General features: G+C 35.2%; 1 protein-coding gene across 4 annotated transcripts; it reads right to left on the reverse strand.

Moving 5' to 3' along the window:
* Positions 1-4,691: 4,691 nt before the first annotated feature.
* On the reverse strand, positions 4,692-16,749 carry LOC120341432 (uncharacterized). Of its 4 annotated transcripts, XM_078114176.1 has the most exons (27): positions 15,273-16,749; positions 15,037-15,174; positions 14,636-14,719; positions 13,720-14,398; positions 12,530-12,747; positions 12,199-12,338; positions 11,844-12,036; positions 11,655-11,753; positions 11,253-11,455; positions 10,899-11,046; positions 10,523-10,668; positions 9,879-10,156; positions 9,095-9,261; positions 8,994-9,031; positions 8,554-8,637; positions 8,055-8,110; positions 7,771-7,832; positions 7,648-7,695; positions 7,301-7,425; positions 6,750-6,785; positions 6,537-6,629; positions 6,401-6,466; positions 6,131-6,219; positions 5,694-5,799; positions 5,359-5,464; positions 4,895-4,965; positions 4,692-4,826 (listed from the first exon to the last, which is right to left on the reverse strand). In XM_078114176.1, the coding sequence occupies exons 1-27, from the start codon at positions 15,454-15,456 to the stop codon at positions 4,737-4,739; spliced, it is 3,747 nt and encodes a 1,248-aa protein (XP_077970302.1). In that variant the 5' UTR covers positions 15,457-16,749; the 3' UTR covers positions 4,692-4,736. The 4 variants fall into 4 exon arrangements, 1 of the variants encoding a protein (XP_077970302.1); XR_013477213.1 differs by lacking the exons at positions 4,692-4,826; positions 4,895-4,965; positions 5,359-5,464; ... (1 more) ...; positions 6,537-6,629; positions 7,301-7,425 and having other exon boundaries at positions 6,180-6,219; positions 10,523-10,737; XR_013477212.1 differs by lacking the exons at positions 4,692-4,826; positions 4,895-4,965; positions 5,359-5,464; ... (1 more) ...; positions 6,131-6,219; positions 7,301-7,425 and having other exon boundaries at positions 6,422-6,466; positions 10,523-10,737.
* Between the last annotated feature and the right edge of the window lie 192 nt (positions 16,750-16,941).

Raw genomic sequence — 16,941 nt, forward strand, 5'->3', positions numbered from 1 at the left:
TACTGTTTGACTGTGTAATAAGGTTTGAAATTTTAGTATGACACTAATAAATGTACAAAGTTCTTAGCCTACAAATAAAGTGGAAGGATTTAATCATGTAGTCTACTTTATGGCATCCATTTCAACCAGGGTAACGCAATTTCTCGATAGCGTGGAATTTAGTTGTTTTGAGGAGGAAATACTAAGCATTACTTTGTATCCGAATAGTTTTACTGCTGTTTTTTACCTTTTTACTGTTATTGTGATATATATTTATAGACACTTTATGAACCATTCATATCGAGGAAAAGACAGAGTGAAAGCTGTGTGTGACACTAGCTAACGATCCTTTAAAGATTGAAAAAACAGCAGTTTTTATGCATAGTAATGAGAAAATAAAAAGATTAAAAATAGGCGTGAGGAATAAATAAGTGTGGAATGTATCCAATAAAGATAAATGCAGCCTGTTACAATAGGGCACAGTTCTTCAATCCCAAGATGTCCTAACATTTGGTTCAATAAAACAAACGCTCAATTTGACATGACCATAATACTTTCCCGCTGAAGTTTTTTGCTTAAAACTGAGGTACAAATTTATTCTTTCGATAATTCTGGTTATTTTCTCCAAAGAATACAATGATGACGCTTTCCGATTGCGCTTCCTATAAGTTAATTGAGCAGCGCCAGTTTGTGCCGATATGGAGGCCCAGATTGTATTGTGAAGGAGGGGTGTGCATTCACTGTTATAATTGATGTCTTTTATTAATGCGAGAGACATTTTTGAAATCGGAGAATTGCACCGTACTGTGGTATGCGTGTCGGAATAAAGCTTTATATTTAAGAATTTTTCCGAATGTTTATTAAAAAGTGATAATTGCAGTTATACTGTATGTATAATAACCATTTTTTGAGCAAAAAATAAAAATCTTTACTTCAATGATCGAGAAATAATTCTTAGAATTAGTTAATTACCTAGGTCCTAGATGCTTAGTTAAAAATAAAATTGTTCTAAATTTTTTCCTATCATTATAAAGTTTATGCTATTTCAGTATACAACACTTGGCATTGGCAATTTGCATTTCGTTCCAAATTATTTTTTATGATTTGTTAAAACAAGTCAAATAGCAATATTTATCATAATATACTAGATGTTACCACCCAACATTGTTTCCATTGACATCATACATTCCATGAATTTAGGATCGTTATTACAGTATTACCCATTTGATTCAGATTGTTAAGATCATACAGACATAAGGTTCTTAAGTTATTAGATATGACTACTAAATTAAGTTACCATCCAGCCATCTGCAGATCTGACATTAAAAAACAAAATAACTATTACAGTATTAGTGAATGAATATTTCACACTATTATTTATAGCGTCAGCGTCAAAACACTGGCACAATATATTTAACATGAAATGTCATACAGCCATATTTGGGTCTGGTATAGTTTAGTACCACATGCACTTCTAGTTGGCCTGGCTCAACAATTTTTGCATATGCCAATCCTAACCCCCACCTGACTACGTCACCGAAAAATTATGTCATTTCGACGTCACATTGGCGTAATAAGGCCCACCAAAGTATGCGGATGGTCGTCCAAAACGCGCAGATGATCACCCGAAATCGAGCAAGCTATTTCGGGTCTCATGTAGTTTCGTACCTAACATACTTCCAGTGGGCGTAGCATGACAATTTTTCCACGTATCAATCCTAACCCCCACCTGACTACACCATCCAAAAATTACATCATTACGACGTCACAGTGACGTAATAGAGCTCTTCAAACTATATGAACTGCCATCCAAGACGCCCAAACGAGCACCCGAAATCGAACAGTTATTTCTCTCGCTTCTCGTCGCAATGATTCCAATAGGAATGAGATCGATAACGTCAGTCAGTTCTTTATCGTCGGCGCCAATGCCATTTCGGGCAATCGTACGTATATTTGACAAGCTCTATGACGTGATTGTGATGTCGTAGTGACGTAATTTTTGGATGGCGTAGTTAGATGGGGGTTAGGATTGACATATCAAAAAATTGTTATGCTACGCCCACTAGAAGTACGTTAGGTACGAAACTACACGAGACCCGCTATTTCTCTCGTTTTCCCGTCACGATAGGAGAGAGATCGCCGGCGTTACGAGTTCGTTATCGGCGGCGCAGATGCCATTTCGGGCGATCGTAATTATACTTTTACAATCCCTATGACGTGTTTGTGACGTCCTATTGACGTAATTTTTGGATGCCATAGTCAGATGGGGGTTAGGAATAACATATGCAAAATTCGTTTTAATACGCCAACTGGAAGTACTTGTGGTACTAAACTATACTAGACCCCCATATTTGCTATCATTCCCCTTCATTTTCTGTTCTGGAAGCAGTTTTGTGCAATACTTTTATGTTTCTTTCACGATTCCGTGGATTTTATGGCTAGTGTTTTTTCAGTCAGACATAAATAATAACTAATTCATTCGAATAAGCTGAAATTATCATTGCATAAAATTATTACACTCTTTTATGATACGAATTATTTACTGGCAAGTCAAGCTTCCTCGGGTTCAGCACTGCGCGCATATGCAGCAAAGACGCCAATGGACAACGGAGCGGCTCAAAATGCCATCTGGTGGTTAGCGTTTAAAGATTTTCTAACGCAAGCGCGGTCGCAATTTTGCCATGTTTTAGGTTAGGTATGTATTCTGCCCGTAACACCAAGTGCAGTTTTAAGTATTTCGCGGCATCTGAAGCTGCCGCAAAACCATGGCGGAATCTCCAAACCTTGGCCACAATGACCAAACCACGGCGGCTAACTTTCAAGCTGCCACAAACAATGGCGTGAGGCGGGGTACCACGGCAGCAAATTGAAAACCACGGCAGGTGAAATTATACTGCCATGAACCGTAGTTACGCTGCCGTAACCACTGCAAGAGCTGCCGTAACCACGGCAGGAGCTGCCGCGGTTACGGCAGGTAGGAATAACCTGTGGTAGCGAAAGATTGCTCGCCATGAACAGTGGAAGATAGTGGGGAACCTTGTGGTTAATTGCGCATTACCACGGCGGGATAACGGGGAGCGCGGCGACAAGTTGGTTGCTGCCATCAACTGAAGAAGCGAGATTAGCATTCAGTGTTGTTTGTTGTTTTGTTTGCATTCAAGAGTAATAAGGAAATGATTTGGCGTTACAAATGAAGTCAGCCTTGGGTGTATATTGCTTTGAAGTACCGTTAGGGTGCAGTTGGAAGCAGAGTTGGATCATTTGTAATTATTTACAGTTTTTTATGTAATTGTAATGACTGAATGGAGGCATTTTCATTCTGTGTAATCGTAACTGTAATTTGCTAAAATTCTGGCTCAATTACACTTTCAATTAGACTAAATCTTAGTATTTTGAAAATGGATGAACATCAAACAAACTCTTCCGAAACATGTGTTGAACCACTTCTTGCACCATTGTCAGAGTTTTTTAAATCTTTGAGCAGCACTGAGGCAGGCTGTAACAACTTAAAAAAAGGCTTCATCAAACACACTTGAAGAGATGTTCTCCCCATCTATATCTATAAATCTGTAAATAGAGGAAAGGACCAAGAAAATCAGAAAGTGATGTAAATAGCTATTTGGGGGAAGAAATTTTGCGACCAATTAATGTATTGGAAGAAGAAATCAGAAAAATTTCCCACGCTGAATTACAGCAACATCAGCCCCGTCAGAAAGAGTTTTTTCAATTGCGGATAACTTTTATACAGCATGAAGAAATTTATTGGGTTCAGAAACTTTTCGCAGCCTAATCTTCATCAAGTGCAATCCAACAGTTCTTGAGCAAGGGAAAATGTAAATACGAACCAAAATGTTATAATTGTAAATGCAGTTTGATATTTTTTGCACGGAGTAATTGTAATGTAATTGAAACATTTAAGGGAGTAGTTGTATTTGTAATTGAACTGAATTAGTGTAATTGATCCAACTCTGGTTAGGAAGTAATGGCTGGTTGGAAGTAAGGTGCCATTACTTCCTCTGGCAATAAATAATGTTGTATATCATTTGCGCTGTGTCTTTTTTAGTCATATTGATTCAAATTAGATCGCAGTACTACCAGAGTAAAATTGTGTCGGTTGGGTTTGATTAAAATTGCATTTACTCTGCTAGGCGATTCATCTACAGTAGGGGTTCTCAACTTTCTGCGAACCGGTACCACTTGAATTTTTCCTTTACCCCGAAAAAGCCACTCTATGTAAGAAAACGGGAATGGAAGTATTTTATAATGTGGCACTACATCCATTTTTTCTGGGACAAATTATAACCAGTTGCATTAATTATATGCAGTAACAACATATTATTTTCTCTTCGTTTCTGATTTCCCAATACAGACAGATAACTTTTAACTTAAAATGAAAACATGCCAGTCTCTCTCGTTTTAGGGGTGTAGGGGCGGGTGAGGGCAATCCGTGAAAACAAGAAATGGATTGCATGCGATAAAAAAGAGAGGGTAATGCTCTCATAAGGGTTTGTTGTTGCAATAATTTAAAGCTGATTGCGTACCACAGCTCTACAGTTGGCCCCTACAGCTTCTTGCACACTCACTATCTCCATCGTTGACACTGGAATCCTTTTATGACAAAGCCACTTATCGAATATTTCTATAATATTTACAGGCAGATGAGGAACCTCAACTAGCGAACTTCAAATTCCAAAAAAGAAGGTATGACATTGTGCATGTTATTAAAGTTTAAAGAAAATTACACAAAAACTTAAGTTTTATGTGCAGTGTTCACAGAAAAACTCTTCGTTACCCGCAAAATCTGCGCAATATTGGTGGCACCACCTTTCGCATCCATCACATTCGACCTACAACAAAATTATTACTTTACTTTATCCATCAAAACTGCATCCATAAGGAAAATGTTTGACCTTACCCAAAGTGTGCCACCATCAGGGGCAGTCCTGCCATTACAGCCCACACAAAAGTGTGCCAGCTCATCAACATCTAAAAGATGAAGGAAAACAAATGTAGGATTGCAAATACCTAACTAATATAGTCATGTATATTCCTCCTCAGATTCTAACCAACCGCAAAAATGAGTAAAATTTCTTTGCATACACGATCAATATTGACCTCAATCCGATACTTAATTAACTTCCTTTTCCATTCCATTTTTCAATGTCATCAAATTAAGCTCTGGGCTCTGAGTTTTATAACCCACTTAGCCATGTTCAAAAGAAAGTTCTAAATATCATCAAAATATAGCTGTGTGCTACCAACATATCCGTGACCGCATAGATGTTATGGTGCTAGTTGTTACTTGACTTCCAGCACTGCTCTCCACACTTGAATAAAAATGACTTATGCTTAGACCTAGTTAATAAAATAATAATGCACCTGTGGCTTCCAACAGAAGGTCTCCAAAATGGATTCTGTAGACTTTACAGATGCCTGTCGAATGATTGAAATCCGTTGTACAACCTGTTACGATTGCTTCGGCAGCCTAGAATGTAAAAAAATAAAACAACTCATATTTCTATAGATTTGCACCAATGAGATGATTTAAAAACAAGGTTCCAGTTGAATGGTGGTGGTATCAATATAAGGTACTACTAGTAGTAAATGTTTACTCACAAATATAAATGAAAATTTAAAGATCTACCGTAATGAGCCTGTGTGCATCCTTATCAGTTTAATAATACCACTATAAAAACAAATTGGACCCGATGTACCTTCACAACCAAAATTCCACAATTAAACCCATCTTCTTGTTCACTATGCTTGTTTGTTAACAGTCTCCAATCTCTTTTGTCACCTCCATGGTATTTCCAAAATTTCCTGGGAGAAAACGTAAAAAAAAGAACAGCCCTGATTAGTCCCACAACACATCCTTAACTTTTTTTTTAAGTGTTCTAAGAACTGCATATTCTTGCTAATATGAGCTTTCATACCTAGCTTGCAATCTCAGTGCAAAAAACTTGTACGATCCATACAGTTTTGGTAATCTGTTTTTGATGTTTTAAAATTCAGATAACACTAGTAGAGATTTAAATGCATGACTAAAACATTGATGTTCTATCGTTGAACTCAATAAGGGCATGATAATTTAAAATGAATCTGTGAGTGTTTACAAGCTAATAATCATTTAGTCAAGCAGAAAACCACAAACCTCCAATTCTCCATCAGCGTTTCAGCATAACTCTCTTCATGGCCAACAGGGTCATAAATAGTGACACTCCCTTGAGATGGATCTGTAATCTGAAAACATGAAACTTTGTTCACAAGAGTAGAAGAATTTCTGGTTTGAAGAGCAATACAATACAGAATATGCCATATTTGTTTTGACGTGATATATTGAAACATTTTGTAATTGCATTTGAGAAGAAAATTTTCCAAAAGAATTTCATTTAAATTAACAAAGATCTAGCAATTTACCTACCATTAGAGTCCAGTGATTGCCATGGTTCACAGCACTCATAGTTGGTTTTTCAATAGTCAACTTGGCCTGGATGTAAAATAGGATGGTAACGAAAGCGAATAAACGATGATCAAAAATAATAAACATGTTATTTTACCAAACTTTTGTACTTTCGACGATAAATCCCCTCCCAAAACCACATTGTGGAATATAATGCAGACAGAGCGCTATATTGAGTATGACTGGTCCACTAAAAACAAGTTGATTTAGAAAGTGAGTCACTGATAAGAAATTTCGGACTGAAATATAATTTATGAAGATGTCACAGTTCCACATGGAATACAGAGATGAACAATACTAAAAGACATACCTTATGACAAAGAGCTGCAATTATTCCATCTATTATCTTCAGCAAAGTTGGTAGCATTTGAAATAAAAATAATTATTGAAAAACGTTAAAGTTCAATTTTATAAACAATCTTACACAAACTAGAAATGATGGTTACATTCTGATGGTAATACTCCTGTATAAATTAGTACTTGTGTACATGCATAACATCTGAGTGATTTCCAAACTATGAACATGGCTGTACAGTTCCTTTGTTATGTACACACTGAGTTCTTAACAGCTAAAAATCATTTTATATAAATATTCGTTCAAAATGTTCCTCGGTATATTACTTCTATTGGCAGGGTTAGCGCTGCTGCTGAATTTCCTTGCAAGACAAAGATTAATTTCTGTTCAATGGTTAACCTAATCTATGGCTAATCCCCATGAAATTTGAATTCTTTATTTATCGCGAATGTATAGATTGTTTCTCTCACTAGGCCTCAATGACGGTTAAACACACATAACTCTACAACGGGTGGAACAAATTCGATGAACACTTTTAAAGGAATTTTCACGTTCTATTTTCTCACTTTATCATCAAGATAGCTGTCACCCTCAAGAAGGCACATACACTCCTTGTCTAGCCCTTTCTTTGTATCTCCAACTACACACTCAATCCTATTCCTATGAGTTGACTTCCATAATTTCTGTATGTCTGAAGATAATATTATGCATAGCATTATCAGTAACACGTAATTGCAACGCTATGACTGATAACAAAACTGAATCATTCATGGAATAATAACGCCTCATAAAATCAAAGTATTGTCATATAGAAGGAGATCAGCTATTGCTCAAAAAACTATCATTCAGACAATTACCAAAATATATCAAATTTTAAAGAAAAATTTAATACAATGAATATTATAAAATTTACCATTAAATTTGGCAGGCAGAAAAAGACATTTTCTTGATTCATCACTATCTGAAAAATGTAAATGAATAATTAGAGATAAGTATCATACCAAGACATCTTAACGATAAACCAAGTAACTCCCACCTTTATTCTCGGAGTCATAAATATTACCATCACTGCATGAAGTTGATTTCATTTTTGCTGAACTGCAATGAAAAGTTTGACCCATAAGTATGAAGATAAAGTAAGAAAGACTGAAAATTGTGGATGACATTTAAATAGAAATATGAACTTCTTTGAAGGCTTCAGCATATTATGAGATTGAAGAATGTACCATATAAAGCATCGTTAAATATTCATTTTAATCATTACATCGTTGAAACACATGGTATACTCATCCTCATATACTCATAAGTGCAAATACTTACCAAAATGTCTGATCTTCTTGATATTGTGACACTGTTCCAGTAGTCATTCCACTCTGCTTTAATAGGAAGTAGGAATTTGAAAAAAATATGACACAATAAATTAACTTTGCGAAGCTTTCTTTGAACACAATTATCTGACCGAAACTCGTTTATTTCGTTATAATAAATAATGCAGAATGAAATTCTTGAATTTACAAGTTAATTAAAACAATACAATGAAATATGAGCGCAATAAAGTGGAATAGGGGGGAATGTTTGTTTCACCTATTATAGTTTGTCAGGCCAGACTCCTGATGTCAAATAACATGATAAAACTCACTCATAGTGAACATCGTACTATTTCAGTTTTGTGGAAAAATCTCAACCGTGACGCAGGCCGAAAAATTGCCTCATGGGCAGCGTTTTGGAGACTCCTGGCATAGATAATTTGATCAATACCATCATGCAAAAAATTCATTATAATACAAAAGCGGTAAGAGCAAGAAAAAAATTATCTCACTATATTTTCAGAGTACACATTGTCTTCAGGGTTGGCAACTACCTCATTCATAGCTTCATCATCTTCGTCGATGAGTAATTCTTCCTAAATTTTCAAACCTCAGGAGATATAATCGATGTAGGTAGGTAGTAGCATGAATTATAAGACACATATAATAGAATTCTGTTTAATTCCTTCCTAAATCTTATATTAGAAAAAAGCATTCCATAGTATAACTAAGAAATTTCTACAATTCATTTACAGGTTTGTACATTTACGATAACTCGAAAGAATGGGATAACATAAAGCCATTAACATTTTAAAGATATCTTTTATATTTGATTAATGATATTGTCGGAAACCGCAAAAGCAGACCTTTATAAATTGTAAATGTCTTATTCTACTTTTATTTTACAATACTATGCATTCACATGAAAACAAATTTAATAATACATGCATACCTCTGTGACCGATCCACTGGTTCCATCCAAAACGTTACCTAAAATGAGGTGTGTAGTGAGAAAATATATCCACATTACTCAATAACATGAAAATCATGTACCTTTAACATCTGGTATAGCAATTCCTTCATGATTCCTCCGAATTTTATTTCCAAATTGAGTCTTCATTTTTTTTTCATATCTTGAGTTTATGTCTTTATTACGCAGGTTAATGCTAACTCGCGAAAGCCAAAGGAAATTGGTAGTGTCCATAGAGCAAACTGAAGATCTACAAGTAAGGTTGTAAAGCATTTTACCAAACATATTCGCACAGCATGAACTCTTAAAACATGTCAATATTCAAGCGATTCATCTCAGTAAAATATCAATTTCCAACTATCTTGAGTTTTTTTATACGTGTCATAGCATCAAATTAATTTTCTGCCTATTAACATTAAATGGTCATGCTTTATTGCCTCAAAATAATCGACAATGTACATCACAACATGAGTTAAATAGTAATATGATCCATCTACCATTAACAATATTTTTTCAATAAGCAAACTATCAATACATCCTCGATTGAAGCATTTGTGTAATAATGGCCAATCACTGAATAGTATGAAAAATGTCAAATACGACATGCCACAATTGGTATCTGAACTGGAGAAATTTCCCATCTAGCAAACAAACAAACCCTCTGGACAAAAAATTGGTTTGTTGAAAGATATTCCTCGAAAACCTCAGTCATCAGTTTTCTAAATATTGTGCATTGATTTAGGTCACATATACAACAGTGTTTCGGAAGCTCTTGTACTGTCATTTCGAGGCCACCATACCCTGGTTCACTTCACAATATAAATATATTAAAAAAAAGAGGGGTGGTTGAATAAGATGGAAGCTTGCCTATCTTTTGCCATGTGAGCATTTTCCTGCTCTGCCACACTGGTATTTATGTTCAAATCAGAGCAGTACTTCAAGTTGCGAAAAGAATTTTCTGCGGTCTTTTTCTTCGATCTTGTATGGAACCTATCACAGAGGCTGTATTTTTTATGAGCATCCAGTTTAACCTGTGGTAGAGAGCCATGTTTTTCCAATTCAAGATTTTTGTCAGTATATGCAAACAGCATTCCTTTATCAGGCCCAAAAATACCCCTTTTTCTAGCCTCGCCATGATGGGCTACCTGAAAACAGATAATAGTGTTTGAAGAGTATTCTGACCAAAGTTGGAGGAATGAACAAAACATATTAGTGAAATGATCTCTTTCAACGAAACAGTAAGTATATTTGTGAGCTTTCGTTAGATCATGGTCTAACTTCTTCAAACAATACAAGAGATAACTTAATCGAATAGCGCATATTCGGAGTACCACATACGGATCCGAAGTAGAAAGTAAACAAGGAGAAAGGACCTGCAGTTCAATACACAGTATCAAAGTTCCCTTAATATTAATATAAATTACACATTATTTGTGAATACTTTTGTATATCAAATATACAATATTTAAAATTATGTATATCCACAGTGACTTAAACTAAAAAGAACTCACTTGGGAAGCAATGTCAGATATTATAGCATGAGGTTGTCTCTTCAGGGACAATATTCCGTCAATATAATCTCTAGCACTTTCCTGTCTTAGAAGATATTTCATATAATAGCATATCCCATGTGGGCAACGAAAATGTACAATCCCTCCTAAAAAATAATGATGAAAATCTCTTTCAAGCCATTTGATCATGCAGCAAAATCCCAAAACATTGTCAGCTGCACAAGATATAAATAAGAGCAAGTTATTCATTCCTCTTTAGTATTACATTGTAATAAATCATAGCGATAATGTAGAAAAGATAAATACAGCAAAAATGCAACCATTGACATTAGACCTAGTAAGATAAACATTTCTTTAATAAAACAATAATACCAACCACCGCAATGTTTTATGCTTTTGTACATCTTAGGGCATACATCCTTAAACAGAACCAGCTCATTCAAAGTATTAACAAGGTCTTCTGAACTCCCTTTGCTACTTATACCCAAGACTTCACACAAGTCTATCAAACGAGAATCAGATGTCTGCAAAATAAGAGCAATTGCCTCAAATAATAGTTTTTAAATATATAGCTATAGTTTTAAAATATATATATCTGTACAGTATAAACACCAAAATTAAAACAAAAACTATTGTAATTATTGCAGTGTCAAATTTTTGTTTTCAAATCGAGGCATTTGGTCATTTTTGACTATTTGTGAGACAAAAAGGTAGAAAAAAGTATGCCTACAAGAGGAGAGTTTATAGCTTGAAGAATATCTTCATGAGAGACTTTGGAGTAGGCTAGAGGCTTTTCAACAACTGGCTTGTTAAGAATAAATCCTTTCCTATGCTCTGTATTTGGGACTTCACTTGAAAATCGGCATTCTGGAGATATCCAAGGTGCAACTGTGTTGTACATTATTTCCACTTTCCATGGATTCTCCTTACAGCCTGGTTATTCATAAGGTTGAGATCAGTGAACTGGATACATAAACTAATACAGAAACTATCAAATAACATGTGAAACGTGAACAAAAGCAAAGAAAAATTTAAAATAAAAGCTAGGTAAAAACCAAATAAAGTTAATCATTGTCCACGAGATAGATCTGTACGCATAATTCAAGTACCGGTATGTAAATGTATTCCTGACCATAAAATCCTCTTCCTATAATTTCCATCTGATATTTTTCCCAAGTTGCGTCTACATCAACGAGGTCACAAGTATTTTGGGTTTTGTCAACGGCTTCAACTGTATGTAAACGAAATACCAAATTTACAGCTTGTGATATTTCATCAGCTATGTTTTAAATGCGCAGCCAAATAATGTTGCTAATGTTACCTGGTCTTCTGCACGTGTTTTTCCAATTACCATCACATATCAGCACTGTTGGATATATTCCACATTTCAAGCAACAAAAGTCGTATTGATAGTCTTGGAGAGCCAAAAAATGCAAGAACGCATTCCTGATCTTATTATAAGGAATAGTTTCGATGAACAACATTTTTAGATTGCTCTCGATTGAGATATGATTCTAAACAGTGGAATTAAAATTGTATTTTATAGTATAACCTTGCAAACCATATTTGACCAGAACTAATAATGCAATACAACAAATATTTATGTGAATTTAGCACACGCCTTTGAGCTGCTTTGTCCATAATAGACCAGTAAACGGCAATAATCAATAACTCACTTTCAGTCCACGCAGTAAATAACAACACAACTTGAGACTCAATAAAACACTATTGTCAAAATTATGAAAACCTTCTTCATATTCTTGATATCTAACTTCCATTCCACATTCAGCACATTCCTTGATGAATAATTCAGTTGCTGTGCAAACATTTATAATAACTCGTAAAAATAGTTGTTAAGGAATAAAACATAGAAGCATGATTTAAATATCTTGGTATAATATCACAGGCTATTATCTAACGTTTCGACTTCGTATTTTACAAAATTCGACAAAATTCGTATTTTATACCAATAAGAAGTTTAAACCATACAATGACAAGCATTCATACTTTTCCAAATGTGGCCCATTCCATATGCTACTGTTCGTTTTTTATTCTTGATGCATAAATCCTCGTCGCACTTAAGACATTTTTGTTCAGAGGGAGTCAGCAAAAGCGGAGGAGAAATGTCACGCAAAAGACGCTGAGGTATTTCAGCTGGAATTCTTTTTTTTGTTAAAAAATACTTCATCATATAGTCCATATTATCAGTCAGTGTATGACAAATACTGTAAAAGATGTGAAGCATTGTAAATGAGAAATATCAGAAAATGCATCTTGCCAAAGCAAGTTCTACTATGTTAAAAAATACCTAATCCAAATATTTATAAAAAAATATTGAATAGGCTACAACAGAGGTGGCCAACCTACTTGCGACCGCGATCGACTAAAATCTAGTTTTCAGTCGTAAGTGTTGAATTTCTCAAAAAAAACTTGCTTAGTATCCATGTATTATCTAAATAGCAAAAAATAAATATTCGCAAACCATAACAGTTACATGATTGTTGAAACTTCCTGATATCCTCTTAGCTTGCCTAGAATTAGGAAAAATTGGCATTCTGATGCGACTGCTACAGTTGAGAATAAAATTTATCACACTACTCCCGGAGTGAGACAACTACTTTCCACAGAGCGCAAGAGTTATCGTACGATCCTACGTTAGTTCAGGCAATATTCAATACTCGATTCAGGCGACACGACATTCGGAATGCTCATTTTCTTACTTTTGGCAGCGGCAAAACTTTCTTTCGTTGCATATCGCATAATAATTTGTTCAGTCGGTCTCGCTTGGGTTCAAGGACTATATCTGTATATCGTATTTAACGCTTGCGCAGTACTGCGTTATTTCTATTATAAAACACACAACATGCGCTGCATGAAACTGGTTAAACGCAATTTTTTAAGCTATGTTACCGAATTTTCTAAACATCAGACGAGATCGACCACTCAGAACGTGGCGATCAACCGGTCGATCAACGTGTTGGCCACCCCTGGGCTACAACATAAAAATGAAATAAAAAATTAGGCATTCAACCAATCTGTCCAATAAAACAAGGAAGCACACATGCTACTAAGTAATATTGCTGGTAGAAAGGAAAGATGAGGTGAATATTTTGGATTATATAACTAATACTACTGCAGAATATAATTCATTATAAAAGAAAATACACCTATTATGTATAAAAATGCTTTAAATAAACCTGGAAGGGCGCTTGATCCATTCAGGTTGTTGCTCCAATAAACACCACTTCGCTACAGCCTCATGGTAACATGTCGAACTCATGCCCGAGGTTGGACAAAGGCACGAAAATTCCCCATTATCTTTATTGAAAGAAACTCTTACCCTCTTCAATGGTGCAAAATATTGAATTTTTTCAGTGTAAACGGAAAAATAGATTGTTCTTGTTTCAAAACCCATTGTTGAAAAATCAACAAGGGCTACAAGAGTGCAGCAATCCTTTTCACTGATTTCCTTCATATTTTTGCACCATTGAACCGACGAATCATTCAATATATTAAATTCCCTTAGTCGGTTTAGCGATGACAGTTGCAGTTTGTTTGTCGTTAAAATTGAAGATTCAGAGATAGAGTCCAAATGTCGACATTGGATTCCTGGATTGACTGTTGAAATGGCTTTGATAATTGAAATACAGTCGTCATCAGTGCACATAATTTTTTGGTTCAATGTGTGCTTTTGAACATGAATTGGAGCAAGTGGGCCAGAATCACTTTGAGCAACCATATAGATTCCATTGAATGTGTCAACGCATACGCTCGGTAAAAGCTGAGTTGCATTGTGTTTAAGTTGAGCATGTCGCATCAATGACGACTGATGCCTAAAGCGCTTGTCACAAGGTATGCATTGAAAGTTGAAAGTACCTGTAAAGTAAAAGTATGTAAACGAACAAGGTCTAAAAATGTGAAAAAAATATCGAATGAAAATGAATCATGTAAAAGTGGTAAAGAAATAGATACAAATCACAAAATTTCAATGCACGAGTTTTCTTGACATACAATAAACAATTATTTATGCTCTCATATCTATAAGCGGACACCAACTCAATACCTAATACTTGCTAAATATCCATTAGAACATCTTTTCAATCATTAGCTTACCTTCACATAGACTTTCTGAACTTTTGTTATTAGAATCTATGTCCATATCCCTGACTTCTTCACTTTCAATCACACCCAAACAATCTACACAAAACATTGAAATTCCAAAGTTACTGTGTTATAGCTAGGTACTCTATTTGCAAGAAATAAGCCACAAAATAGTTTTAACCCGAACAACAGCCCGAAAGTTTATTACTATCGTGTATTTTGTTTTTTAAGTTTGGCCCAAGCCTCATTTAATTGGGCTTGTGTTTTTGTGTGCGTGCTGGTGGGCAGGCACATGAGATACTTCATGTTTTAAACTTTTTTGTAGGTTTTGCTTGCCCTCCAGAATTCTCCATTTTAAATTTAGGTTTGTTATGGAGTTTTCGAAATAAACTATCTATCTATCTAACCCTTACTCTTAGTAAGCCTCCTGTGGTCAATCATAGAATTTCTCCGTCCAAATATTTTTTCACAGGAGGGACAATGATAGTGACTCCTGGTCAAAGCACTTGTTCCTCGCTTCATACAATCTCTTCTACAAGGCATAATGAAAGCTAAAATATTTGAAGATATACCGACTTATAAAATGACCAGTCATCACAACGAAAATATTCAGTATTCATAAGCTGTACCAGTAATACTGTATACATACCTCTTTCATCCCCATTGATGATATGAACAGCATATTTGATATGTTGAGTTTTCAGGTGGTGTTGAAAGCCACCTGGTGTTGTAAATGATACTCCGATACATAGTATGCATTGGTAAAAATCATTCACTTTTATGCACAAATCATCAAAATTTTCTGATTTTGTCTTAAAATAAGTATCTGCCATTTATTACTTAATAAGGTGTTTCAAGATCTAAACATATATGAAGTTACTGGTAGATACTTCAGTACACAGTCTACACAGCCAAATTAAAATAGGTAATTCAACTTATCGTAGGCTACCTCGTGAATACTAGAAATTTGGAGATACCGGTACAGAAATAGATAGATAGATAGATAGTTTAGATAGATAGTTTATTTCGAAAACTCCATAACAAACCTAAATTTAAAATGGAGAATTCTGGAGGGCAAGCAAAACCTACAAAAAAGTTTAAAACATGAAGTATCTCATGTGCCTGCCCACCAGCACGCACACAAAAACACAAGCCCAATTAAATGAGGCTTGGGCCAAACTTAAAAAACAAAATACACGATAGTAATAAACTTTCGGGCTGTTGTACTCTCTTTCAACAATTACGTTGATAATGACCAATACCTACAACCTAATGCAAAGATAATGTGGGGAGTGGAATGTAATAAATTTGCGACGATAGTCATACTCATGAAGCCATGAAAGCTTTAAGAAAAACCAAGCCATGAAAAACTACACTGATTGCTAGATTGGGCATTGCGGAAAAGGTGATAAGTGGTTTAATATACAAACAAACGCAAAACCATGGCGGCAAATTCGGTGTGCGGACACTCATAAAAGCAATTATTAGGAAAAACACTAATCACACGTGAGCAGGTCTGTAGCCTAATTGATACATTGACGTGGCCAACATTGTTAAAACAGTACGGTACCGGTATACACACAGAGAGAACAAATCAAAAATATGCCACTAAATGAATGTTTAAAAATGTTACACTGCAAACTATTTACACATATATAGTTGAGTACTCAGTATTCAAGCAGAATTTCTAGAAATAGCAGTATATCATACTCTTTGTCACAAAATAAAATATCTGAATCAATCCCTGTTGTATTCATCTTTCGATTCTGTTATGATGTCCGTATGTTGCCTTTATGCTGCCATGTAATTTCATATTTCGGCCTTGTTGATATTCCTTAAGTGCTGGTTCATTGTTGTCAATCTAATCTTTCTGCGCCGTTCAAAAATGCGACCGCACCCGGCGACTGCCAAACACAAACTTTAAATCCAATCTTTTATCCATAAACTTCTTTAATTCCGGTGGATGGGCCTTGATCATGTTGATATCACGAGATACAAATCTAATAGTAAATACCGAAACACACAGCGCGTAGCATTCTCAGTCCAACAGCATTGATTGATCTTTCATCTAACAGAGCAACAAAAACACGTCCGACCCAGACGGCAGTCTGAAGAGTGCTTGTATCTGTGTAAATGAACAATGAACCAGCACTTAAGGAATATCAACAAGGCCGAAATATGAAATTACATGGCAGCATAAAGGCAACATACGGACATCATAACAGAATCGAAAGATGAATACAACAGGGATTGATTCAGATATTTTATTTTGTGACAAAGAGTATGATATACTGCTATTTCTAGAAATTCTGCTTGAA

The sequence above is a fragment of the Styela clava genome, chromosome 7, assembly GCF_964204865.1.
Source record: "Styela clava chromosome 7, kaStyClav1.hap1.2, whole genome shotgun sequence".
NCBI lineage: Eukaryota > Metazoa > Chordata > Ascidiacea > Stolidobranchia > Styelidae > Styela > Styela clava.

Excerpts from the sequence above, each read along its gene's own strand:
- LOC120341432 (XM_078114176.1), bottom strand. The coding sequence starts at position 15,456 with ATGGCAGATACTTATTTTAAGACAAAATCAGAAAATTTTGATGATTTG. Across the intron at positions 14,720-15,036 it reads CCACAGGAGGCTTACTAAGA|ATTGTTTGGGTGTGATTGAA; the intron begins GTAAGGGTTAGA and ends TGTTTTGTGTAG. Across the intron at positions 4,827-4,894 it reads CTGATGGTGGCACACTTTGG|GTCGAATGTGATGGATGCGA; the intron begins GTAAGGTCAAAC and ends ATTTTGTTGTAG.